The 27,899-nt window shown below is 36.3% G+C and overlaps 1 protein-coding gene across 1 annotated transcript in view; it reads left to right on the top strand.

Moving 5' to 3' along the window:
* LOC136262033 (adhesion G-protein coupled receptor V1-like) overlaps positions 1–27,899 on the top strand; it is a 180,945-nt gene that overhangs the window by 19,680 nt on the left and 133,366 nt on the right. The window contains exons 4-14 of the mRNA XM_066056162.1: positions 680–895; positions 1,340–1,468; positions 1,517–1,720; positions 13,912–14,046; positions 14,100–14,303; positions 15,092–15,226; positions 15,277–15,480; positions 18,082–18,216; positions 18,268–18,474; positions 25,020–25,154; positions 25,208–25,402. Coding sequence (XP_065912234.1) covers positions 680–895; positions 1,340–1,468; positions 1,517–1,720; positions 13,912–14,046; positions 14,100–14,303; positions 15,092–15,226; positions 15,277–15,480; positions 18,082–18,216; positions 18,268–18,474; positions 25,020–25,154; positions 25,208–25,402 — 1,899 coding nt within the window. The remainder of the gene's footprint in view (positions 1–679; positions 896–1,339; positions 1,469–1,516; positions 1,721–13,911; positions 14,047–14,099; positions 14,304–15,091; positions 15,227–15,276; positions 15,481–18,081; positions 18,217–18,267; positions 18,475–25,019; positions 25,155–25,207; positions 25,403–27,899) is intronic.

The following is a 27,899-nucleotide window of genomic DNA, read 5'->3' as shown; positions in this document are numbered from 1 at the left end:
TAGCCAGAAAAGCCCAAACCCTCATGATCCATACACTACCGTATTATATGATAGTGGTTAAACTAATGTACAATTTTAATTCCCACATAAGGATTAATTCACACATCAATAGACTCTTTCCAAAAATACGTCATTGCTTAGCAGCACTTTTCTGCCATTTTGATTGGAGCGACTATCAATTTATAATTGCACTACATTGATATGTGGTCAAAACAACTTAAACAGAGTGATGTTGTTAGAAAACAGTCCATGGAAGTCTTTGAGGTTTCAAATTAGTGTAGTTTTAATGGTTGAACAAGGAGCAAACTACAAGGAGCTATTAAACAGTGTCTAGGTAGTCAGTTGCTGTTGCACTTACTACAGACTCAAACGGTATCTTGTGTGACAGACAAGACAATTAGTGTTGTGAATGTTCAGCTTGTGCCTAAGCTGTTTCATCACCATATTTCAATGGAATGTAATCGTGATTATTGATGGTGGGTCCATTCAAATTACTAAGTGATGGTGTAGTTTTGTAAGAGTTTATTGATGATGCCCTTATTTTATTATTATAGTCCCACATGGTCATATGAAATACTTAATTTTGTTTACTCTTGTAAATATTGTATATATGTATATACTATATACATATTATAGAATACGCTTTTGCATTTACAATACTGATATTGACCTATTGCAGCTGGAGCAGATTTCACTCCTGGTCGATACACTGCTACCTTCACAAGTGGAGCTACTACAGCCACAGCTAGTATTCCAATAGTAGCTGATGATATTGATGAACCAACTGAACAGTTTAGTCTTAGACTATACATTGATAGTACTGGATATGGTATGGGTCTGCAAAGAGGAAGGATTGCAGCTGCCACAGTGTCTATTGTAGCAAAGAACAATAGCTGTAAGTACAAAACCACCTCACTTAAAATAGTAAACAAGAGACATATATGACTGCTGTATTAGAGTTAACTAGTGTAGTGTGACTGTTTTGTTTGAACTTGTCACTACTCTGTTAAAGTATCTCAGTATTTTATTTTTCCTAAACTCTTTAAGTAAGGAAACTACCTTGATTGTTTCAATGATAGCTACACCACTGGTAAGAATGGCTATTGCTATATTGCACCATGACAGACATCTATAAAAAAACTAGTATATATGTAGTGAAAGGTAACATCAATTATTAGAGCTCCACAATTCCCTACATGCAGTTTTAAAGATGTGGCCAGACCCTATATCTACCCATGAATCATTACATTGCAACTGTGTTTAACAATGCATAGCTATTTATACGTGTCTGCACATTTTGAAATTTGTACTGCTTGGTGATATTGTTTCTATTGTATAGTAATGTTCAGTCAGTCAGGTTACAGTATTGGTGAGAGCAATGGACCAGCACAACCTGTACTAGTTCTCAGTAACCCATCATCAACTGATATTACTGTACAAGTTAGAAGTAATGACATTACTGCAACTGGTGAGTAGACCAAACTTTAACAACATGTTAACAGTGAGAATATTACAGGAGGTGTTGATTATGATTCTGGACCATACACTGTCACATTTCCTGCTGGAGGGACCAGAGTTACAATTAGTGTTCCCATTACCAATGACAATGTTACTGAATGTAATGAAAATTTTGATCTCTACATTGATCCATCCTCACTACCTATGTTTGTGACTGTTGGTCATCTTTACAATGCTACTGTAACAATAGTGGATCATAATAGTAAGTGTAAATAATATGCTGTATAAACATTTGCAACTAATTAATTTAGCAGCATTATTTATTTAGTCAATAATATTCAATAATCCTAGTTTACAAAATGTTCTACTAGTTATACTATATGCAAATAGAAGGAGAAATTATGAATTTTAAGGGTTAAAGAAAAAGTAGGGAGACAAAGGAATAGCTAAAAAGTAGTTAAACGACTACTTGCCACACCTACCAAAAAAACCGCTTGGAGTAATGCTTTGAAAATTGCTGTACAGATGGAGTAATCATCTTAGAAAGACTCTTCAATGGTGTAGAAGAATGAGACTTAAAGCCACAGAGTTATAACAAGAAAGCAGTCACCTCTGAAGATAATTCAAGAGATCAGCTAGAAACAAGTAACCGGTATAGAGATCAGCTCCAACAAATCACCCTGTAGAGAGTTCAGCTACAAACAATTCACCCTGTAGAGAGTTCCGCTACAAAAAGATCATCTTGTAGAGAGTTCAGCTAGAAGAAGTCACCTTGTAGAGAGTTTAGCTACAAAGAAACCATCATGTAGAGAGTTCAGCTGCAAAAAAAATCACCCTATAGAGAGTTCAGCTACGAAAAAGTCACCCTGTAGAGAGTTCAGCTAGAAGAAGTCACCTTGTAGAGAGTTCAGCTGCAAACAAATCACCCTGTAGAGAATTCAGCTACAAACAAATCGCCCTGTATAAGGATCAGCTAGAAGAAGTTACCTTGTAGAGAGTTCATCTATAAAGAAACCATCATGTAGAAAGTTCAGCTGCAAACAAATTACCCTGTAGAAAGTTCAGCTACGAACTGATCACCTTGTAGAGAGTTCAGCTGCAAACAAATCACCCTGTAGAGAATTCAGCTTCAAACAAATCACCTTGTAGAAAGATCAGCCAGAAGAAGTTACAGAGTTAAATCACCCTGTAGAAAGTTCAGCTACAAACTGATCACCTTGTAGAGAGTTAAGCTACAAATAATTCATCCTGTAGAGTGATCACCTTGTAGAGAGTTCAGCTACAAATAAACCATCATGTAGAGAGTTCAGCTGCAAACAAATCACTTTGTAGATAGTTCAGCTACAAAAAGATCACCGTATAGAGAGTTCAGCTAGAAGAATTCACCTTGTAGATAGTTCAGCTATAAAGAAACCACCATGTAGAGAGTTCAGCTGCAAACAAATCACCTGTAGAGAGTTCAGCTACAAACAAATCACCCTGTAGAGAGATCAGCTAGAAGAAGTTACCTTGTAAAGAGTTCAGCTACAAACAAATCACCCTGTAGAAAGATCAGCTAGGAGAAGTCACCTTGTAGAGAGTTCGGTTACAAAGAAACCACCATGTAGAGAGTTTAGCTACAAACAAATCACTCTGTAGAGAATTCAGCTAGAAACAAGTAACCCTGTAGAGAAAATCCTGTTGAGAGTTCATCTAGCAAGCAAATCACCCTGTAGAGACTTCAGTTATATTTTAAGTCACCCAGATGAGAGATCAGCTGCAAACAAGTTATCCGTAGAGAATAATTGATATGTAATAAATATATATATAATTTTGTACATTTACTGATAAAGTCGGAAATAGTTAAAGTATTTAAAATCTGCTTCATCTTTTTCTTCTTTTTGTGGTAAAGAAAAAAAGATAGGTTAAAAAAGCCCCAAAGCTGGCCATAGGCCGGCTTTGGAGTATACAAATACAAAAAGAAGTGAAATCTAATCCAAAACAGCCAAGCTGTAAAAAAAGAGTGTGGCCTTCAAAAAGGCTATGGTGAAAAAAGATGTGAAATCCAAGGCACAAAATTCACCTGAATTGTCGTTATTAAAATTTTTACCATTAACCTACCATCACAGCCATTTCTTGGCCGCCACCTTGGATTTCACATCTTTTTTCACCATAGCCTTTTTGAGGGCCGCACTCTTTTTTTACAGTTTGGCTATTTTGGATTAGATCTAATATCATGTGCTATCATTGTGTCATTGTTACTTGTTAATTGTTGTGTATTGTTTCGTACACTTACTGGCTTTGTAAAAAAATGTTATCTGTTTAGCATTAGGGAAAAGTAGGCAATGATAGAGCTTGGTGCAGTGGAAGGATGGTGTATATAGCTAGGCAAATATACTAGACTCTGCATATGAGTACATAATGAGTCCTGAATAAATAGTGGTATCACCATTTCCCCTGGGGTGTGTCACGGCATTCAACATGTTAATGCTCATATAAAGTGCTTCCATTTTCTAAGACCACATTCTCAGATCTTTGTGTGTTTAAAAACCTTGGCTTTGCCTTGGTATTTAAAATCCTTGAAGATCCTTATGCTAGGTCTCTAACCAACACTATTTGTTTCCTTATACTTGTTTGTTTACTTTAATTATGGCTACTGAATCCATTCATACTGCATCAAAGGAAAGAATGGTGCCATGCAAGCATATCATAAAATTAAAAATTATTTGTGGATGAATGCATGCCACAATAATCAATTACTGAAATGTGAAATGGCATTATGAACTATGTTCCACCTTTTCCACAGCATTACATATGAACAATTCTCTACAATCAATCCAGTACATCGCTGCAGAAATATGGGTAATAATCGTGGTAACTAGTCCACAGGGAACCATGTGTTGTGCTATCGTAATGGCAAATTGACACCTTGCATTGTCAGCTAAAAGAACTGGGACACAAAGGAAGACAAAAGGAGGACAAAAGGAAGTTCTTGACGTGTGTATTGTACATACTGCATTAGGTGTTAATGGTGGATGTAGCTGGGGTAAGCATTGCCAGTCCAATGCCCTAACTGTTTGATAAGCCAAGCAGGAAGTCCAGCAGTAGCTGCAGTAGTGGCGGCACCAATATGAAAACTGTGTGAAGCATACAGCAAGTCATTAAATCCAGCTTAGTGGAGTAGTTAGCGAAGAGTCTTGGTGACAGCTGCATGTGACAAAGGTTAGAATTTGCCTGCTTGAAAGAGAGAATCTTTAAGGGCCACAATGCCTGAAAGCTTGCGATAATAATCAAAGTCATGATATGGGCAAGTGGATGACTTTGTGCTATAAATATCGTTCGTGCATCCGCATCTGGATTGGTGCAATGTGATAGTGATATGATCAGAAGAGATGGTAACGTCAGACCAGCGAAGGTTAGTATGTTCGCTCACCGTTAAAAAACCATAGGGTGAAAGCAGCCCATAACATAAGCTGCTCTTAGACAGTGTACTGTAATTAATGTAACTGATCCTTCAGGGTATGCATAAGGTTAACGGTAATGGATAAGCTGGCACACTGGTTGTCACCCTGTAAACAACTAATGTCCCTACATACTAATTGTAGAAATTATCCACTGTTGGGTCTGACATGCCATACTCAATGTGGAATGGCTGCTAAATAGACCTTGATAGTCTTGTAGGACACAAGTAGGGACTCATTGGCACAGAAATACTGTAACATTAATGGTACTGGGTAACGCTGTATTGACAGCAAAGTGAGTGGAACTTTGAGAGGCCTGATTGGTATGTTCATCTCGTGGACTGGGAAATTCCATGATACTGGCTGGCATTGCAGGAAGCGGTACTGAAGGTCTGCGCCGTTGGTCATGCAGGGATGTGATCCAGAAGTGGCAGAGCAGTGGGGGCTAGCTTCCTGAATTTCTACATCTGGAAACGAGAGAGAAAGAGAGAGTCAGCCACATTACTGTATACACCAGGAACATGAATTACTCATAATATTTATGTCATAACTACTGGCATAAAACCACTGGCATAAAAATACAAGCGAACCGAAGCCATTGTATGAAGAGCATGTATAGAACCCTGTCCCAGCTATCGACCAGAGCATGGTTATTACAATGAAAAATTATTTTCCAGCAGGACCAGAAGGATCCCCATGTGGACTGCCAACGCTATATGTGACCGGATTTCACATAACAAGGCTTCCACGCACACAAAATCAAACTTACGTTTTTACCAGAAATGGATTGCTGGCCTAATACACTATCACATTCCACACTGTACTTCCTTCAGGACTGGCAAGTCTGGTTTCTGTGGCAGCTTTCTTCCGACCCTGTCAAAGCCACGAGTGGGAGATTGGCGCCATTGAATGGCCATGGCTTTGTGATAATGGTGTGTAGTGAGCTGGGACTTCACAGAGAGCTCACCAATAGTGTTCTCGGTCAATTTGGAGTGATTTGAGGGCCATGGAGAGCCCAAACTTGGCCTCTGGATTCCAATCGTCTTCTTACTCCATTTTATACCCGTATATTAAGACCACCATCCACCCCCACCCTCCCACCCTATTACTATCACCTGTGATGTTATTACCCACTCGAGAAAAGCTGCCCAAAACAGGGCTAATTTTGGGTATCAGAAATGTATACACCCACTCAGTGATAGCTAGTAAATAGATGCATACTTGGTGCAAATTTTGTTTGCACAGCTGTAGGCACTGGGAAGTTATTACACAATGATTACTTAAAATCGCCATATCTCCTAACGAAGTTTTGTGCGTCGAAGCCGGGTTTTGTCAAATTCAGTCACATATAGCAAATAACTCTTTCCATGTGATGTCCATCTTGCTTTGGGCAGATGACCAAATTCCAGTAAGCACCCCATCCATGTGAAGGTGTCCATCTGGTGTTCAGGATTAAACTCTTTCTTGGCCAGTTAGGCAGAAAATCAAGCCACATGCTGTATTTACAAAATGTGCATATACCTTCAAGAGTGTAAATGTAATTTAATCCAAAATAGCCAAGCTGTATGAAAGAGTGTGGCCCCCAAAAAGGCTATGGGGAAAAAGATGTGAAATCCAAGGTGGCGGCCAAGAAATGGCTGTGATGGTAGGTTAATGGTAAAAATTTTAATAATGACAATTCAGGTGAATTTTGTGCCAAGACCTTTTTCACTATAGCCTTTTTGGGGACCGTACTCTTTTTTTTTACAGCTTGGTTGTTTTGGATTAGATATTACTTCTTTTTGTAATTTCATACCTAAATCCAGCCATAGTAACTTGTCTTTTTCTTTTCTATAGGAATGACGATTATTAAGGAGAAAATTATATTGTTTAATTGTTTAGCTATATATGCACATTTAACAATATTTGTGTTGATTAATCATTAACTCAATTAGTATAGCGGCACAACCAAAAAATTGTGCACTTTTTCATAAAGCCATGAAACTTTCCACACAAATAGTAGTCCTCAATACATGTATTTTCAGACATAGTGCCATCGCTGATTTGAACTTGGTGACCTTTACTTCCTTTTTTGGACAGAAAATTGATCATTTTTGTCTTTAACTCCCTGAGGCAGTAATTAACTTGTTAAAACGTGGTACCAAACAAAAGATCTTGCTGATAGAAACAACTTGGTTTTTATTTGAAGTCAATAGATTTCATTCTCAAGTTATGAGTATTTGTATTAGCTGCAAAATGTGATTAGCCAAATTCCATAATAAGGTTTTATAGCATATAGAAATAATCATTGCCCCTAGCAACCTGAATTTCCCAATATTTTTAGGTGATAACGTCTAAAGTAACTTCTCCAAAGTTTGAAAGGATAGCATGTATATGTGATAAGATATGACATTTTGAAATTTGTGGTTTTTCCATATATTTCTATGTGAGAGGGCTACTGTTGCCCCTTCTGGGAAATCACAAAAATAAGGTATTTCAATGTATGCAAAGACCAAAAATTCAAAAGTACACATACCTCAATTTTACGTAATTTGTAGGTGTGAATGTCAACAATAATCTCTCCAAGTTATAAATGGATAGAGTATATAGGTCATAAGATATGACATTCTTTAAATCCCATGATTTGTGTGATTACCGAGAAGGGGCAACTGTTGCCCCCCTCATCGACAATGTATGGGAAAATTGCAACTTCAAAATGTCATATCTCATGACTTATATATGCTATCTTTTTAAAACTTGGAGAGGTGACATAAGACATTGACACCTACAAATAATGTAAAATTTAGGTTGTTAGGGGCAACGGTTGATTTTTTCATTATTATGAAATTTGTCCAATCTGCCCATAGGTAATTCACACCTCGAGGGCAAGTAAATTTATCAAATTTGCAGCTAGTAAAAATGGTCACAACTTTGTATCAAAATCACCTATTGACTTCAAATAAAAACCACGTTATTTCTATCAGCAAGATCTTTATTTTGGTACCATGTTTTAACAAGTTAATTACTGCCTCAGGGAGTTAAAGACAAAAATGATCAATTTTCTGTACAAAAATGGCCGTACAAGTCACCAAGGGTCATCTCAGCGATGGCACTATATCTAAAATTACATGTCATGAGGAGTACTATTTATGTGGAAAGTTTCGTGGTTTTATGAAAAAGTGCACAATATTGCCAATTTTGGGGGCTACGCCGCTATACTAAATGCGAATACTCTACAGGGAAATGTGTATGTAGCTGAAACAGGCCGGGAATCATAATGTAGCTGTACTCTTAGACTACATGGTAAACAGTTTGTATGTAGTTGAGCTCGCCACAGAGTGACTTGTAACTAGTGTTGTTTCAGTTAACTGTAAATAAAACTAAAAGTACTTTTAGTAAGGTGAATATATTTAAGTTAACTAAAACTAAAACTATAACTAAAAACAAATCTATATAATCACTAAAACTATAACTATAACTAAAATCAAATCTATATTATTACTAAAACTACATATAGCAAGTTGATCTTATTACTAAAACTGTAACTGCTTGCTAAATGTATTTGATACTACTTCTAAAACTATATGCAACTAAAATATCCATATGTATATGTTAAAGCATAGCTGCGAGTGCTATATGAAAAATAAAGTACGAGGCACGGCCGAGTACTTTATTTTTCATATAGCATGAGCAAGGCTATGTTTAAATGATTTATGGAACTTTCTAGTCGTGTAGCTTCACCATACACTAGGACTCGTAATTAACAAGCGTTGCACGAACTATTAGCAGCCTGAACGCACACAAACTAGTTTAACAAAGTAACTCACGTGTATTTCACCATAGTTTGGCATAGTAGACATTCATCGCGTCTTTTGGCAGGTTTTGCTCGCAACCCACAATCGATTCTATTGTGAGTCACATGGTGAAGTATTTCCGTGATATCTCCAGGACTTGTCCGTTTACATTAACAAACGTAACAGCAACGTTACCTTCTCCCACCCATCATCGAAGCATTTAGGTATGTCTATAAAAGCAATCCAGTGGTGGAACTTGTATTGGCTGGGGTGATTGATTACTCAGCACGGCGAGGCTATCAGCCTTCACCGGCTCGGGTGATTAGTTGTACTGGCGCAAGCCCCGTAGGCTATTAGCCTACACTAAAGCACGTGGGAAACTGTGCTTTATTGCCCACAAAGAGTGCTTTATTGCCCACAAAGAGTGCCGCAAAGAGTGCTTTATTGCACCGCAAAGAGTGCTTTATTGAACGAATAAAGCACTCTTTGTGGTCGATGAAGCAGTTGGCCGGCTGAGAGTGTACTTTATGAAATTTAAAGTACACTTTTTCCTTTGATCTCGCCCACGCAAAGTTCTGTAACATATAGTTACATACATACTATTAAATCTAAAACTAATAAAAACTGTTTGACCAAAATTCACAAACTCAGTAATGTAGGTACTAAGTAGTACTAAATAACCATAACTAAATCAATAACTAAAAAGAATTAAGAAAGATTACTATAACTAAAACTAAAACTAAAATTATTGTTGAAACTAGCTACAACTATAGCTAAAACTAAAACTCCATACTAAAACAACACTACTTGTAACGTAACTAAACTCTACAGAAAGAATTGCAAGATAACTGAACTTTATAGCTACAAGTAGTTTTCTTGTAGGTGAACCCTCTACAGCGTGACATGTTTCTAGCTGAACTGTCTACAGGGTAACTTAGTTCTATCTGACCTCTCTACAGGGTGACTTACTTCTAACTGATCCTTCTACAGGGTGATATATGTGTTTCAAGCTGACCTTTCTACAGGGTGATTTGAAATGTAGCTGATTTTTCTACATGGTGACTTGTTTTTAGCTAAGCTCTCTACAGGGTGATCTATTTCTAGTTTTTTATACAGGGTACCTGTTTCAAGCCAATATCTCTACAGGGTGACTGTTTCAAGCTGATAGGGTGGATTGTTTGTAGCTGATCTTTCTACAAGATGACTTGTTTCTAGCTGAACTCTCTATTTGTTTCAAGTTGATTTTTCTAAAGAGTGATTTGAAATGTAGTTGATCTCACTGCAGGACGACTTGTTTCTAGCTAACTGGTGACTGGTAGCTGATTTCTCTACAGGGTGACTTCTTTTTTTGCTGAACTCTCATTGTGTTTCAAGCTAGTCCCTCTACAGAGTGATTTGTGCCTAGCTAATCTCTCATAACTGGATTTGTTTTAGCTGAATGCTGTACAGGGTGATTTGCTGATCTGCCTATTGAGAGATTTGTCTGCAGCTGAACTCTCCACAGGGTGACCTGAAATGTAGTTGGAATCTCTACAAGGTGATTTAATCAAGCTGATCTCTCCACAAGGTGCTTTGTTTCCAGCTGATCTCTCTACAGCGTGATTTTTTTCTAGCTGGTCTCTACAGGATAACTTGCTTCTAACTGATACTTCTACAGAGTGATTTTCTTTCTACAGGATTATTTGAAATGTAGCTGATCTTACTACAGGGTGAGTTGTTTCTAGCTGAATACTCTACAGGGTGATTTGAAATGTGGCTTAACACTTTGCAGGACATAGATAAATGCTTTAATAGAGTAATTTATTTCTTATAGTTGACTGCTCTATTAGGGTGACTGCTCTATTAGAGTATATCGATCTCGCACTTGCTATACATAGTTGGATTTAGTGTTGTAACTTTGTGGCTTTAAGTCTGATTCTTCTACACCATTGAAGGGCCTTTCTATTATTATTATTATTATTATTATTATTATTATTATTATTATTATCAATTTTATCTAAAGAAAGGGTACACAAAAGGCTTATAGCCTGTACAAGGTGGTCCCCAAAACACATACACAGTACAAAAAGCAATACAGAAACATTGACTTTAAAAATTGACTATCTACAAGCAAACAAAAACAACTATACAAAAAGTAATAATAAGTGAGAGACATCAGTTAAACAAGTAACATTGGAGCCGTGATCTAAATAAGCGTGATGGTAAGGACAAAATTTCATATGGGATTGAGTTCCAAACAAATGGTGTGTTCACGTAGAAGGAATATCTAAATGCATTGATGGAAGAAGATCAAGTCTGCAAAGTCAGTGGATGAGATCGTGTAGAGTTATTGTTAAGATTAAAGTGGTGACAGGAATTGATTGGAGTTTGTTTATGCATAATGGAGTGCACCTTAATGACACTGGTATTGTCATCGCGATGCCAGCATAGGCCACCTCAGTTCCTTCAAGCAGTCATCAGTGTTCTTACTCCACCTGTACAAAGTGGAGTCATATTTACTCTTAATCCACCGAGCAGCTCTACGCTGAACAGACTCTGATTACTCCATATGTATAGCGATTTTCAGAACATTACTCCAAGCGGTTTTTCTAGTAGGTGTGGCAAGTAATTGTTTTTTCATTAGCCCATACGGATTGCATAATTGCTACACACTGTTGGTCTTTTTGTTGTATCTTTGTGGTCTTTAGCTCGATTTTTTTCAAACCACAAAAGATTTAAGGTTCTATAGTTATCCTATCCACACACCGATTTTCAGCTTCTTCTCGTAAGTGGTTTACCCTGTAGGCGTGACAACATATTGGTGTTATTTTTTGTGAATAATCAATAATAACTCCTTGACTGTTTATCGTATTCAAGCCAAACTTGGTACCAAGATGCGTCTTTAGACCTCCCTTCTGTGTGCCAACTTTCATGGCAATCGGATATGGTGTTCGAGTTTTATGGCAGTTTTTGGAAGTGTGAAGAAAAACAGTAATCTAAACCAAAACAGCTTCACCTGAATTGTCGTAATTAAAATTTTTGCCATTAACCTGCCATCACAGCCATTTCTTGGCCACTGCCTTTGATTTCGCATCTTTTTTCACCCTGGCCTTTTTGGGGGCCGCACTCTTTTTTTACAGCTTGGCTGTTTTGGTTTAGATATCACTTCTTTTTGTATTGCAGCCACCGCTCAGCAGCCACAAAGCCGGCCATAAACTGGCTTTGGTACTTCCTTTTAACTTGTTTTTTTTTCTTTACTGCACGAATTGTGGAACAAAATAAGTAATTGTGTGTATAGCTTTTTGTCTGATTAAATATTTGTATATTTAATGATTATCACATACTGTAGTTAATAAGGTGACTTTTTACATAACTAAACTGTAGCTGAAACTCTAATTGTTTATAGCTGCACTCTTTTCAGGGTGATTTGTTTCTAGCTGCACTCTCTACACGGTGATTTGTTTCCAGCACATATTTCTACAGGGTGATTTGTTTGTAGCTGATTCTCTATAGGGTAACTTGTATCTAGCCGATATCTCTACAGGTGACTTGTTTCTAGCTGATGGTGACTGCTCTATTAGAGTACCTGGATCTCGCACTTGCTACACCAAGTTGGATTTCATGTTATAATTCTGTGGCTTTAAGTCTGATTCTTCTACACCATTGAAGAGCCTTTCTAAGATGATTACTCCATCTGTACAGCGATTTTCAAAGCATTACTCCAAGCGGTTTATCTGGTAGGCATGGTAAGTAGTCATTGCTTATTAGCTAATCTCGATTGCACAATTGTTACACACTGGTTTTTTCGTTGTATCTCTTTGTGATGTTTAGCATGATTTCTTTCTTTCAAACCACAAAAGGCTTAAGGTTCAATAGTTAACCTATCCACCCACAGCTTCTTCCCGTAAGCAGTTTACCCTGTAGTCGTGACAACATATTGGTGTTGGTTTTGCTGTTTATCGTATTTCAGCCAAACTTGGTACCAAGATGCACCTTTATACCCCCCTTCTGTGTGCCACATTTCATGGCAATCGGATATGGTGTTCGCGTTTTATGCCAGTTTTTGTAAGTGTGCGAAAAGAGGAAGAAAAAGGAAAAAAAACAACAAAAAAATGAAGAAACTAAGCCAGTTCTTGAAGTCACATATCTTGGGAACACTTAAAGCGATTTTGCTCAAATTTAGTATGTGGAGTACTGCAGTTGGCGGGCGTGTCAACAGCAAAAATCATCTTATTTGATAAAGGCAGCACAGAGCTACGGAGGTGTGAAAATCGCTTTTTTTTATTTTTCCTGTCAATATACTCATGGGTGTTGTGTGATGGCTTCCTTGGCCGCACGACACTACCGTGTGTCTTGATATCAATTAAGTGAACAAGACATCCACTGATTCCGCTTTTGAGAAAACCTGAGGTGAACTCCACAAAAATGTACTATGTACTATCATATATGATTATGTGACTGTATAAAACCACATAACCATGAAATATATTGTGTTACCAATCCAATATGTGTCTATAGTATCTATGAACACACATGAAATATTCTTACTTCTGACTTAAGATTTATGTTTGCATGCACAGAACTGATAAAACATGCAATGAGCATACCGGTCTGCAGGTATGTAATAATGATACCTAGAGTACTTGTATTGTACAGTACAGTAAGTACTGTATATTAGGAATCTGGTTTTCTTGCCCAACAATATCTCCAAAATACAGCTTCACCTTTCCTTTATAACAGCTTGGCCATGTTGGTTAGCCATAGCCAAGCCCATAAATGTCTTCAGAGCAATGCTAAACCCTTCAAACAATTTCTGTGAAATTTTTATGCTGACTAACTGACTAACTGATGCCTCCAGCCAAGTATATCTCGACAATCGGTAAAGCTACAGGCTTGAGTTTTTCACTGTTTGACTTTTCTTCATCCTGAGACGAGTATTCATGTGCATTCATTCCAATGTGGCAAAATTGTTTAGCCCATCTAGAGCTTTGTATGTAGTTAATATGCCATGTACAGTACACCAAAACCCCCACACTTAAACATTAACTCCACATGCTTTCCTTCACACCTTTATTTGTATGAAACAACTAACCTTCGTTCACAAACCAGTGGCTATATGTTAATAAGCAGTCTCATTGTTAAAAAAAACTAGATTTTCTACATCTAGTGACCATATCAAATTATTTTGTTTCTAGTGCTATAATGATGTGTTGTACACAAATGTTTATGAAGGCAACTGTAGTTGAATGTTCACTTTGTAGTTGTTGTTGGATTCAAAAGGTCAAAGGTTAATGTTTATGAAAATGGCAAAGCTGCACAACCTGTATTAGTTCTCAGTAACCCATCATCAACTGATATTACTGTACAAGTTAGAAGTAATGACATTACTGCAACTGGTGAGTAGACCAACATCACCTTTAACAACATGTTAATAGTGAGAATATTATAGGAGGTGTTGATTATGATTCTGGACCATACAATGTCACATTTCCTGCTGGAGTGACCAGTGTTTCATTTGATGTTCCAATAATTGATGATAATAGATATGGAGGCAGTGAAACATTCAGCCTTTCTATTGGTCAATCTTCCCTACCCAACAATGTTGATAGTGGTGTTCCAAATCTTGCTACAGTTACTATACTCAATGATGAAGGTTATTTTTTATATTATCTATGTATTGTTGTAGTTGAACATATAGTATGTTCATACATCAGCCTTTTGTTTATCATAACACACAGAAAATAGTGCCACTGTTAAAAATCATAAAAATGTTTTATGCATTAAAACAAACTTTCAAGGAAGGAAGAGTCGTGGTATATCTAGCATCAAATATAGCATTAAAACTAAAACTTTAAGCATTGCTATTAAATTTTAAAAACTTAATTTTTGGTTTTCCCTGCCTGATCACAGTTGAAAGGCTAGAAGCTAAATGACACATCCTGTAATCTAAGGCTGAAGCAGATAGCAATTTTACTATCCAGTTATCTTGAGCAGATATCTTACGGATAGTCACATATCAATTGCTATAAAAACATTATACAGTTTGTCATCTTAACTCAAGTTTTTAGCACTATCGTAGTTACTATCTGGATACTGAATTTATATCCGGATAGTAAATTTTTATATATATACCTGTGTTTCAGCCCTCAGCCCTATTACAATTATTACTCCACATAATAATAATATCTAACAAACTCACATGTGGTATGTGCCTTTTGGAGTTCAGTTAGTGTCTGCCCTCTCAACTGTTAGCTTATGCTAGTACATGTTAAGAGAGATTGTGTTTCTTACAACAGTACAGTTCAAATACATTACAGTTATCATGTTCATAGCATACCTTGTATATAGTTTAAATCTTAGCATTAGGTGTTCTACTTGCACATCTATATATGTGTGTGTTGCCACTTTCATTGTAGATGTGATCTATTATTAATTTTATAGTTGCTGTAAGCTTCAGCAGTTCAACTTATCATGTTGGTGAAGGAGACAAATCAGTTAAACCTGTACTAAGTTTAACTGACAAATCATCAACTGACATTGCCATAAAAATTAAAAGTATCAGCAATGAGGCAACTGGTGAGTAGACCAACATCACCTTTAACAACATGTTAAAATTGATAGTATAGCAAGAAGAGGTGCTGATTATAATTCTGGACCATATAGTGTCACATTTCCTGCTGGAGTGACCAGTGTTTCATTTGATGTTCCAATAATTGATGATGATGTATATGAAGGCAATGAAAGTTTTACTCTTAAAATTGTGCGAGTACCCAAGGTAGTTGACATTATAAACCCTGACAATGCTAATGTATTTATTGTTGAAAATGAAGGTAAGTGGATAGAATATTCATGCATGTACTGTATTACTTCAGTGCAGCAATGTATATACAGTAATCAGCAAAAATTATACTGTAAATGAATGTTCATTAATTAGGCCCCTATTTGGTGATTATTAGTTTCTCATACACCCCCGCATCCTTTTTAGGCTACCGCATGTAAGCCATTATTTACTCTGTGTATGCTCAGAAGAACATATGATACCAACTGTCATAATTTGTATTGAAACATGATGGCATTTTTTAAAAATTAACACTACAGTGCACTATACATCGCCAGGAGAACTGTTGTTTTAGATTCTATTTTTGACTGTTTTTCAATAGTCAACTGAAATTCCGCTATGATGAAGTCGATAGAGCTCGTTTGCAACTAAAAATCAATGTTAATTTGTGGGAGGAAGAACAACAATTTAGTCAAGGTCTGTACATCAGTGTATTAATACATCAGTGTATTAATATTATAATGGCTTAATGGTAATTCCCTCCTGCCCGCATCATAATAATTAGGAAGTCTGGATGAGAAACTAATAATCACCAAATAGGGGCCTTATGCTAGCCCTGTAGCTGGTATCCTAGTAAAACCATCTTATGCTGAACAGCATGGAATATATTAAACACCCACTATCTCTAAGCCTCTCTCTATGCTTTGTCATAACAATGGGCCTAAATAGGAACTCTTTTTCAGTGATTAAGGTACCTAGATATATTGTCCCAGTATCTCAACTGGGTAGAGTTTTAAATCAGTTCTGAACACAACCACTTCTTTCGGATATCAATTATCTTTAAAAATTTTGTTAAAGTGCTATATTTGCCAGCACAATATGCACTAGTTCTTTGTTCTTAAAAAGCAAAGAATGTCGCATGCCGAAGATCATCCAAGGATCCTGAAAGCTCTGCATTATCAACCAAAAATATAGCTGCTGTAGTAACTGTCACCTTCTGATACATTATACACTAGCTCAGCAAGCTGTCTTTGCAGACATTGCTATGTCATCTTTACAACTTGAGAGTCAGTTGGAGAGGATCTGTCCCCATAATACATTCAACAGCGTTTATTGCTAGCTGACATGTACTTTAAATACTTTGTAAACTACTCTGGAGGTATAGGTGATTTTTTGCAGAAAATAATTATGGTGAAGAATGCTCTATCCTTCTAATGTCAAGGTGGTTTTTAGATCTGTTTACTATTGACTTGCTTGTGCACTTCACACCAGCTGCCACCATGCTTCACATAACCAATAATCCATGTCAGTTGCTTTTGTGAATGTCCAACCGCATCACAAGTCAAACTAGTAAGAAATGACACCCATAGCAATATAAGCCATGAACACCTAGATTAGCACACTGTCTTGAGTTAAATAACTTGGGTAGCATTGTCTTGCTCTAATGTCCATAACATTTGCCTCCTCCATATAAACACAATCAACATTTGTTTAGTTGCCTCACTGTAAACCCATCTGTGGGTACTATTGAATTAGCATAACTGATTAGTCTGATCATCTTCATGAACTTCTCCCTTGGTACTGTGTGGTTACCTGATGTTAACATACTTGCTGTCACTAAAATCTGGACAATTATGTTACTCTCAACAGTGTGTTTGTGGATAGTGAACGTATAAGTGCTCTTCTACAGACCTTGTATGCTGAGGTCCTGAGTAAGACCATAGAAGGTGTCAATTAGTGCGATGATTACCTCTGATGACTGGTCATGTGGTTATGACCTAGTATCCACATAACCACCACAGTCCCAACATGATCAAATTGGCCACCTCTAAGAGGTGTTGCTACTGTCTCCCAGGAATCCTAGAGATTTGTCCTTTGTGTTTTTTTCCTTAGCAATCTTTCTTGCCATATCCATGTCAGCGTTCTCCATTCTCTTTTCATCAACAAGATTATAATATGATTATCTGCCAAGTCATCACTGTCATATACTTTGATAGCTGTTCAAGATCAGGCAAATCTACTTTTGAGCACCTGCAATTTGCTGCTAACTTTTTCCAACTCTTTCTTGGAAGCCTTGACATTCTTGCTTGCTCTATTATGTAGTGAAGAGATATCAATACTGCCATGAGGCAGCTGTCATTTGGTAAAAGTGAGACTGCATTTCATTTTCCTTTATGATAAATTTTACTCACCTTTCATATATTTTCTGCATGAACCTTTCATTTTAGTACTTCTTGGTCATTGCTCACATTTCACTGGAGTTTGCTATGTAATTGCTGGTGGATCTGTTCTTGGGCTCCAGTAAGTCAATCAAGATTATAATTGTTCAGTAGAAGTGATGCCAGTATTGTAATACTTTAAAAAGGACGTCAGTGTAACTTTTTGGCTAGAGTGAAACACACATGTTCACACCTCCTATATATCTTCACACTCATGTGAGACACATAATGCATTTTGTTTGGAATTTATATTCTGCGTAATACACTGTATTTACCTGGCAGAAAATGAATGTGAGTTAAAAAGTAAACACAGTTTTTTTTATACTGATCAACTTATGCATGGAAAGCAAAATATAATTTTGGCTAGCATTCTGTGTCATTGTACAATGGATGGTATCTAGCCATCTACTGGGTATTGTTAATTTCACATTTAGTTGCTGTACGCTTCAGCCAGTCAACATACAGTGCTGATGAAGATGATGGACCAGCACAACCTGTACTAGTTCTCAGTAATCCATCATCAACTAATATTACTGTACGAGTTCGAAGTAACGACATTACTGCAACTGGTGAGTATATCAACATCAACATCAACTTTAACGACAGTGAAAATATTACAGGAAGACGTGTTGATTATTATTCTGGAAAATACACTGTCATATTTCCTGCTGGAGTGACCAGTGTTCCATTTGATGTTTCAATTAATAATGACGCATTATATGAAGGAGATGAAAGCTTTAATCTTACCATAATTCGATCTTCAGTACCCAGTAACGTTGGCCGTATTAATCCAAGTCGTGCTACAGTTACTATACTGGATGATGAAGGTAATTTTATGGTGTCAATGCATTGCTGAACGTTTGTAATGGTAGACCATTAACAAGTATGTATTTCATTATTAGAAGTTGTAAAAACAAAACATTTTGAGTAGACAGCGCATAACATTACAGTTTACAAGGTTTATGATATTAAATTTGGTCAAAAATGCCAACCAGCTTCCCATGGAGGCCTTGTACCTAAAGTGCTTCTATACAGCACAAGTTTTTACATGCTATTTCAGCACGCTTTTTATAACTGACTGACAAACTGACAGATGCCATCAGACTGGCACATCAAATTCAGTTATGAATTAAGGATTAAATGTCCACTTCAGCTGATGTATGCAACCTCCCTACTTTTTTCTTCTATGATCACTAATTGAATTTAAAATTCTTAATTTTTCCTTACACTTGTTTTTCTTCTTTTAATTATGACTGGTGAACAGGTGCATACCGCATCAACCAAAAAGAGAATGTAACTAGATTTGTTGTTATCATCTGAACATGCACCCCAATTACCAATCACCAAAAGTGCCAAATAACTGGACTGATTGTAGAGGCATTTCTCCTACTGCTCTTCGTTTGTAAATGCTGTGTAACAGGCATAGCAGTAAATGAAGCGTAATAGCCACTACAGAAATTTCGAATGATTCCCATTGCAAATGTATAGGGAAACCATCATGTGCTACCACCAATTGATACCTTCAGTTGTCATAGAAGCGAAATGTGCACAAAGGGGATGAAAGTAAGTCCATGATGCATGCATTGTACATACTGCAGTATGCCAAAAGGCACCTGCAACATCAAACATTGAAAAAATCGATTACATTACACCATAGATTATTAATTGGGATTAGCAACGGTGACGTCATTCCCTTAGTTTTATGTACAAGCAATCCTTGTTACGGGCCCAGACTTTGGTGACCATATCTTGCTAACTCTACTTTGGTTCTTCGTGAATTTACCTTGACAGTTTCCTCTTCACTATTACATCAGATAAGTGTTATCAAATCACGGCAGTATGGAGCCAGTTTGTGCTCAAACTTCATAATTATGGTTGCCCAGGTGTGACACCAATAATTTTTGTGGTACTATTACTAAGGACCCTGACAAAGTATGAAAATGTTTCTAACATTAACTAAGTCCACAATGGTTGAAAATTTGTTTGAAGGATATATATATATATTGTGAACTGAGGGCTGATTCTGTTGACTACTGTACTCGTACCAAGACAAGTCGAACCTGTAACAAGGATTATGCATAGTAACATCACCATTGCCAATCCCTTTTTACTATGGTTGCGCTTATCTGAAGGTATTACTTGCAATTAGTAAGTAAGTACAATCAGTCAGTCAGCCAGTAGAAAATTCCTCTAAATATTTTTTTCAAATTTGATAGCAACTTATTGGAAGACATTTTGGATCATACCAAAAGCACTTTTGGGCTTGGTTATACCTAACCAATACTGCCAAGGAACCATGAAGGTATTGTGAGGCTGGTTTGTGGCCAATATTTTTTTTGGCAGAAAGTGCACACCTCCATGATCTCTAATATACAGCTAGTTGGGACAACTAGTTACTTTGTAACTAAGTCACATAACTAGTTACTTTGTAACTAAGTTACATAACTAGTTAGTATACAGTAACTATAAAAATAACTAGTTACATGCTTTGTAACTAGTAACTTGTAACTAGGAGTAACTGTCTGAAAAGTATCTAAATTACAATAGTAACTAGTTTAGGCTTAAGTCTATTATGCTCCAAAATCTTCCTATTATTCTTTCTGGCACTTCTTTTTTATTCACCTATTATGCTCAAATTTATTCCTGAGTCTACCTATTATTCTCAAATTATTCCCAAATATGTGTGCCAAATTAGTATTTTTGTTAGGATTTTTAAACAAGTGACTGCTCTATTAGAATTATGGACTTGAAGTTGACTGCTCTATTAGAGTAAGTGACTGCTCTATTAGAGTATCGCGATCGTTTTCACCGTTTTTATGCTTGCACTGTTTTGGTAGTAAATCTAAAAGATTTTTACACTGCACCACAACAAAAACTTATAATTTTGTACCAATTATTCTTAGAATTCATCCGATTATTCTGGAATATTCCTCAATGCTTTTCAGTACCTATTATTCCCGAAATTATTCCGGCATAATAGACGCATGCCTAAACTAGTTACAATAGTTACATTGTAACTATAGTTATAAGCAAGAGCACTTCAATTTTTGTGCTACAGCTGCATTAAGTAGAGTTTCTGCATCCTGTTCTTCATGATTCAGCTTAAGTAACAGATGTAACACTTGAAATGGTCACAAAATCGTTACTTTCAGAAAGTCTACATATAATTATTTTATAGTCAGGGGCAACTTTAGGGGGGTTTCTGAGGTTTTGAGAAAGCGGTCATGTGTATTTAAGCACTTAAAAGTATATTTTGCATTGATTTGCAAAAGACATTTAAATCAAGATACTTTAATAGAGCAGTCAATCACTCTAATACATCAGTCACAGTATTCAGAGAGCAGTGTAGCAACTATGTAGCTATAAATAAGGATTTTTGTGTACTTTATCGGTTGTTCTCAGCAGGCAGTTTCCTTTTTTTGGTCTTCACTGATAAGGTCTTCGCCATGCAAATAAAAGTCTAGCTCCTGATCAGAAACCAGTCACCAAAAATCCTGGAGCCACCTATGATAGTTCTCTTCTTCAGAAAAATTATCATGTTACAAAAGTTAACAAACATATTTATAAAAGTAACTAGCAACTAGATATTTAGTTACCTATTACAAGGTAACTGTAACTAAGTTACATGGGATAAAAGTAAGAAGTAACTAGTTACTTTACTAGTTACTTTTCTGAAGTAACTACCCCAACTCTGCTGGGAACAGTATAGCTATCACTGGTGGTTATTCCTGTTAGTTATTCCTGTTAGAGATAGTTTATTCATATTTTGCTAAAATTGCTTTCACCACTTGTAAAGGATTACAATTTTGCAACATAGAAATGTGGTCACATGTGTGAAAAGGGAAGAGCAACATCTTTAGAGAATTCACATGGAAAATACTATAAAATTATGAGAAGATACTGCACTTCTCTCTGTGCACTGCTTGTTTCACAGCAAGTCATTGATGGCTTGCAAAATAATTATGCTTAGACATAATTGTGTTATGTGATGCTACTATATAAGAAAATGGAAGCTATATTATGTAGCATCTTTATGACTCCAGATAAAGTCTGTTGATTATACTCCGAAGATGCTACAGATTTGATGGTGGTTGTGATGTAATTACATATATTAGGAATCTGTAATGCATATTGATATGGCAATATATCGATACTGCAAATATACATAAAACTATTGATGTTCTAAAAAAACAGCCAGTGATTGCTGTGTTGATCTTTTTACTACAAACAAATAGAAAGCCTCTCTATTACCTGTGCTATAAAGGTACAGCGTTGTGAGAAGCCAAATAAATGCATGCGTATAAGTACCTCTGCTATGGTTTAAATTTTTTTATCCAGGTCTTCTGAAAACAATATAGCTGTTACACTTTAAGTATAAAGAACTGCGCCACTAAACAATCTGCTGTACTGCCCATCTTGAGTACTCATCAAAATGCAGAGTTGTCTGAACAAGCCTTTGTGGGAGCATGTTAAAGGCCACACCACCATAGGTATCCAGGTGCTTCTAGTGTCTCCATACTGAAAAATTGTATCAGAACACACACACTAATTGTCACATCATTTTAATACACCTGTAGTTTTATCAACACTCACATCAGTATCGACTCTTTAAGGTACAGATAAATTGGATATTGTTACAACTAATAGCTGTTATACTAGATAGTCATAACTAGCCATGACCACTTCATTATATGTGACTAGATTTTGGAAAATCACCCTTATGGGCACATTGTTGATTCAGAGAAAAACGTATTTAATAATTTGAAGCTTTGTTACTCACCAGCCCAAGTAGCTACACATATGGAATTTTCAGCAAAGATGGAGCACTTCACAACTTTTAAGAGCAGCTAGTGGCCAAGGTAACCCTGTAGAGATTCCCGCCATTTTAGATAGGTTTTTCACCAGTGTTGCTGTATCACAAGTCCTCAAAAGGGGGTGGGGGGTGGTGGGGTGGGCAAGAGATAGACTACAAAATGGACGAGAATGATAATTGAAGGCACCAGACCACAACACAGCCCATCAGAGGCAGGAAATAGACTGAAATCTCACAAAACAGACATACATCACACATTAAGCTCCCTGCTGGTCTGTCCAAAGTGTATGAACCCTTCAAAGCACTTCCCTGTTATTCACAGACTTGTAAAGATATCTGGTGTGGTTATACAGGCTGCCAGAGAACAGTCCACCAAATTCAGACCCAACAAGTTGAAGGCAAGTTTGATATGGAAATTGTTAGCCTGATAGTGCTGCAACTTCATACTAGTGTTATCTCACTTTTGGCTTTTGCGCCCATATGGTTGATATTGCTAAATCCGGTCACATATATAGTACTAGCACTGGTACTATATATGTGACCTACAGTGCAGGACTGCTTACAATGAGTCGATCATGCATTTTACACTAAGTTTAATCTTGTGGCTATCTAGTGACAAATATTTGTACACAGCATTGGAACCCAAGTATGAAACATCACTTGTTTATACTGTCCTATGGTGCAGGAATTTTACATGTTATATACTCAAAGATTTTTGTGACTAATACCTGTGTATTCCTTACATGCCATTAGTTACACTATTAAATTCTGTATACTTAATGATTATTAAAGCTTTATAGTGGCCAGTACAGATGGTCTGACAGCAACTTGTGCTGTATCCTTTGGATGACCTAACCTAACAAACTGAAACTTGAAACTATACAATTACTTAACTTAGCAAATAATAAGGCAAAAAAAAAATGGGCCAAAGCATTGAAGCAATTCATGTTGGCCTACATGTACATGCATATCTAAAACAATACTACCTTGTCATCACCTCAGCACTTTTCTCAGTCAAGTGTAAGTTGTATTGATTGCAAGTACAAAAACACTTGAAAAAAAAAACAATTTTGAAGTAGGTAAGCAGGTGCCCAGAGAAAAATGGTAGCCATGTACAGTTAAGAACACATATATGTAACAGAAGAAAAATTGTAACCGAAAGATTGAAAAGGTTGTTGAACCAAAGTGTAGCAAAAAAGGTTGTTAAAGCAGCAAAAAAAAATTGTAACCAAAAAGGTTGGAAGAAAAAAAGTTGTAATCAAAAAGGTCAGTTAAAAAAGAATAATAGAAACTTGCTTTCACCAGGATTCGGAACATTTGCAAGTTCCAAGCTCTACCAACTTGACCAAATGTGATTTGTGGTTCCTTTAGCCTATAAGTTGTTTATAAAGGCCAGCTTAAGTTGAATGAAAAGCTGTTTACTTGTGGTTTGCATGTGGTTTACAGAAAGAATTCCAGCAAGATTTAAGTTACACCCTTGCACTCAACGCACTGTAAATGACAAACGATGGCAGTTGGAAACCTCATTTAAAACAATTCTAAGATAATGAGTGCTTTGTTTGATGCTAAAACTGTACTGACTCATGCAGTGGTTGGTAAGATAATCGTTGGATGCCATAGAATACATGACAGACAGACGGATGACTTTTCAGTTTTATATATACCGTTTAGCAAAAAAAAATTTGGCGGTAAAAAACTTTGGCGAATAGCATTCAATTTGCCGAAGTTTTTTTTGCCAATTATTTTAAATGATCACATGAGCACATTGAGTAACTAGAACTTGAGATGAAGGTCAGCTCATACCACCATGCAATATAGGTCGAGCTGACTTTGGATATCCTCCTTGGAATTTGTCCCACTGTTGACTCCTTGGGATAGCATTTCCGATGGCTTTTCATTCACACATCAGCTAGTTGATCGTCTCGCGATGGATTTGGCCAAATACTTTGATAACCTCTGCTACTCAGTGGAGTTCACTGAAAAAGTAAATACAGTCACTCTCTGCATCGCAGGAGATAGTGAAGCACGCCTTTGCTACCATGTCATTAGATCAGTAGCTACAAAAGTACTGTTACAACAACAATGCTAGCTATACTGCACTACTTAACTAATGAGTTGATACCTTGTCGTTATCCTTACATACCGTACAACCAAGAGTTAATAATAAGAGAGGTACAACTCTACAGTAAAAATTTTGGCGGTAAAAACTTTGGCGAATATTATTTCAATCGCCAAAGTTTTTCCACCAATTTTTTCAACAGATTTTTACTGCCAAAGTTTTTTACTATACAGTAGATTGTGATACAGTATCGCTATTGATGGTGATATGTGATGCACAAAATATGCTGTATCATAGGACCCTAACATGGTCACGAGTTTAACCTTCCAAGTTTTGCCAGAAAAAATACAGCACGTATCAAAACTTGGCATATCCAAATGTGGATATTTTGTGTGTAAAAACAATGACTAATCGTTAAATAGTGATTAATTTCTTAATTCTTAATTTCACGGTTGGTTTTTAAAGTAGCACATGTTGACTTTTATGTACTGAATATTTAGTTGCAGTACAATTTAGATGGCAAAAATACAGTGTTAATGAAGGCCGTAGATCAGTACTACTTGTACTAGCTCTCAGTAAGCCATCATCAACTGATATTACTGTACAAGTTAGAAGTAATGACATTACTGCAACTGGTGAGTAGACCAACATCACCTTTAACAACATGTTAACAGTGAGAATATTACAGGAGGTGTTGATTATGATTCTGGACCATACAATGTCACATTTCCTGCTGGAGTGGCCAGTGTTTCATTCAATATTCACATAATTGATGATAATGCATATGAAAGCCAAGAAAGCTTCAATCTTACTATTAATTCACCCAGTAGTGTTGGACGTGATGATTCAAGCTATGCTATAGTGACTATAGTGGATAATGATGGTAAATGCCAGTGTTGTACAAATTACAGTACTATACATAAAGCAGCAGACAACATCAGTAGTATTGTTTGCATATGAATACGTACACACACATGTACATGTAATAGTTATACTATAGGCACAATTGTTTTGCCTGATATGTATGTGTAATATACACACAAGCTCAATGGCAAATGGAAGTGCCTGTGGTATAATTAATATGTGACTCACCTACAAATGTGGGAAACTGTAAACATGCTTTGTGAGCATATGTATTATAAATCATTCAAAATTTGATCATGAATTGCAACATAAAAATGATGACAGAGAAGTGTTACTGAGGCTGAAGGTATGTGTAATGAAATAAAGCTTTGATTGTGGGCTAACATAAAAGCACAGAACATTGTAACACAAGTTGATATAATGATGCTTCGCGTGCATGACATACGACATACTTACTATTCATGCAAAAACAGCCGAACTGTATAAAAATGGTGTAGCCTTTCAAAAGCCTGGGTGATGTGGCCATGAAATTGCTGCAATGATGTTGATGATAATAAACATTAATAATGGCTTTATCATTGAAATTTATTATCATTAATTTAGCCATTTCATGGCTGCATTCTGTGTTTCACAACTTTTTCACCCAGACTTTTTGAAGGCCACAACCTTTTATACAGCTTGGCTATTTTTGCATGGATTTCACTTCTTTTTATATTCTGTATATCCCAAAGCCATCCATAAACTGGATTTGAGGTTTGATTTTACACAAATCATTGTTCTTCTTATCTACAAATGCAATGATGATGATATGAGACAAACTGATACTCTATCAATACAGAAAAATACCTACCAAAGCCAAAGGATCTACGTATAACACTGTTAATTGCTCTATATAATTTTCTGTGCTTGCTTGTTCATGGCTATATCTATAAAGTTGTATTGTAGTGCTGTATTAGTGTTTTATAACAAAATAAATTCAAGTTTGGTATACACAAGTACACACAAAAAAAATTTCAACTACAGTAGGGACCATAGCACATCAATAAAAAGTACTGAAACAAGCTGTAGTAGTGCACAATATTAAATCACAGTAAAACAATAAGAAGTGTTATTATCCCTACTGTGCTCAAGATAATGGAAATGCACAGTAGGGAATAACACTTCTTATTGTTTTACTGTGATTTAATATTGTGCACTGCTCCAGCTTGTTTCAGTAATTTTTATTGATGTGCTATCATCCCTACTCTGATTGAAAATTCAAAAAAATTTTGTGTACTTGTTTGTCAACTTTTTTTTGTAAATAATTATTATGAATGGTAAACCCACGCATACCGCATCTGAAATGGTGCTGTGTGCCTCAGTTATATCAATTGTCGTTTGAAAAGTGAAGTATCCATTACGCTTCGTTGTCAGCTATGTTCAACCTGTTACACCGCATTATTATTATTATTCATTTTGAATCAAGGACTGTTTGAAAAGTGCCTCTACGATCCACTCATACCAAAAGAAAGAAATGGTGCCGTGCGCCCCAGTTATATCAATTGTCATTTGAAAAGTGAAGCATCCATTATGCTTCATTGTCAGGTATGTTCAACCCGTTACACAGCAGTACGAATCAAGAACTGTTCAAAAAAGCACCACTGTAATCAAAACAGCCACTATGAAAAATACGGATGATTTCCATCACAAAGGGAAGCCATCACATGCTACTGCTAAATTGACACTTTTTGCTCTCAGCAAAGATGAATGGGACAAAGGAGGACACTGGTAAGTCAATGAAGAATGCATTGTAAGTACTGTGGTATGCCAAAAAGCACCTCTCGGGCTGAAGTAACATCAAACAGTGAAAAAATCAAGCCCGTAGCCTTAGCCGTTATTGACATCAGGCAGTCAGTCAGTCAGTATAAAATTCCATTAAATAAATTATTTTTAAAATTCCGTATAGCAATTGTTGAAAGTATTTCGGGTCGATCTGAAAGCTTGTTTGGGCTTAGTTTTACCTAACCATACTGCCTCATCATCATCAGGGAAATTGAGGCTGGTTTTTGGGTGATGTTATTTTGTGGGCCATGCCTACTCCTTTGTGGTCCCTAGTACTGTATGATAATTTTACTATTTGTCTTTTAGGATTTTGCAGTGACTTTCTATTAGAGTGTCTTGATTTGTCATGCAAAACGTGATAAGTTGCAGTTGCTCAATTTTTTACAAAGTATATCCTGCACCTTTTATACTACAAAATGATTTCCAGCCTGTTGTCACAAGTTTTACTAGTATAGCACTTATTATGATGATTGTGATGACGGTTGGCAATAATAGTAAATAGTAGTGTACTACCTAGCCAATCTGTACCAAAATGGCTATAAGTAGAATTTACTTGATTACTTTAGTAATACTCTAATAGAGTGCACTTTTAATGAGAATTTTTCTAATAGAACACACAGAATGTTCTGGATTTTCCATAGGCAGATCTATGAAATTATGAACTTTTAGATTATAGAATTATTATTTATAAAATA

The sequence above is a fragment of the Dysidea avara genome, chromosome 7 (genome assembly GCF_963678975.1).
Source record: "Dysidea avara chromosome 7, odDysAvar1.4, whole genome shotgun sequence".
Lineage (NCBI taxonomy): Eukaryota > Metazoa > Porifera > Demospongiae > Dictyoceratida > Dysideidae > Dysidea > Dysidea avara.
Note: the sequence above shows the minus strand (reverse complement) of the source record. Positions and strands in the feature narration are given on the sequence as shown.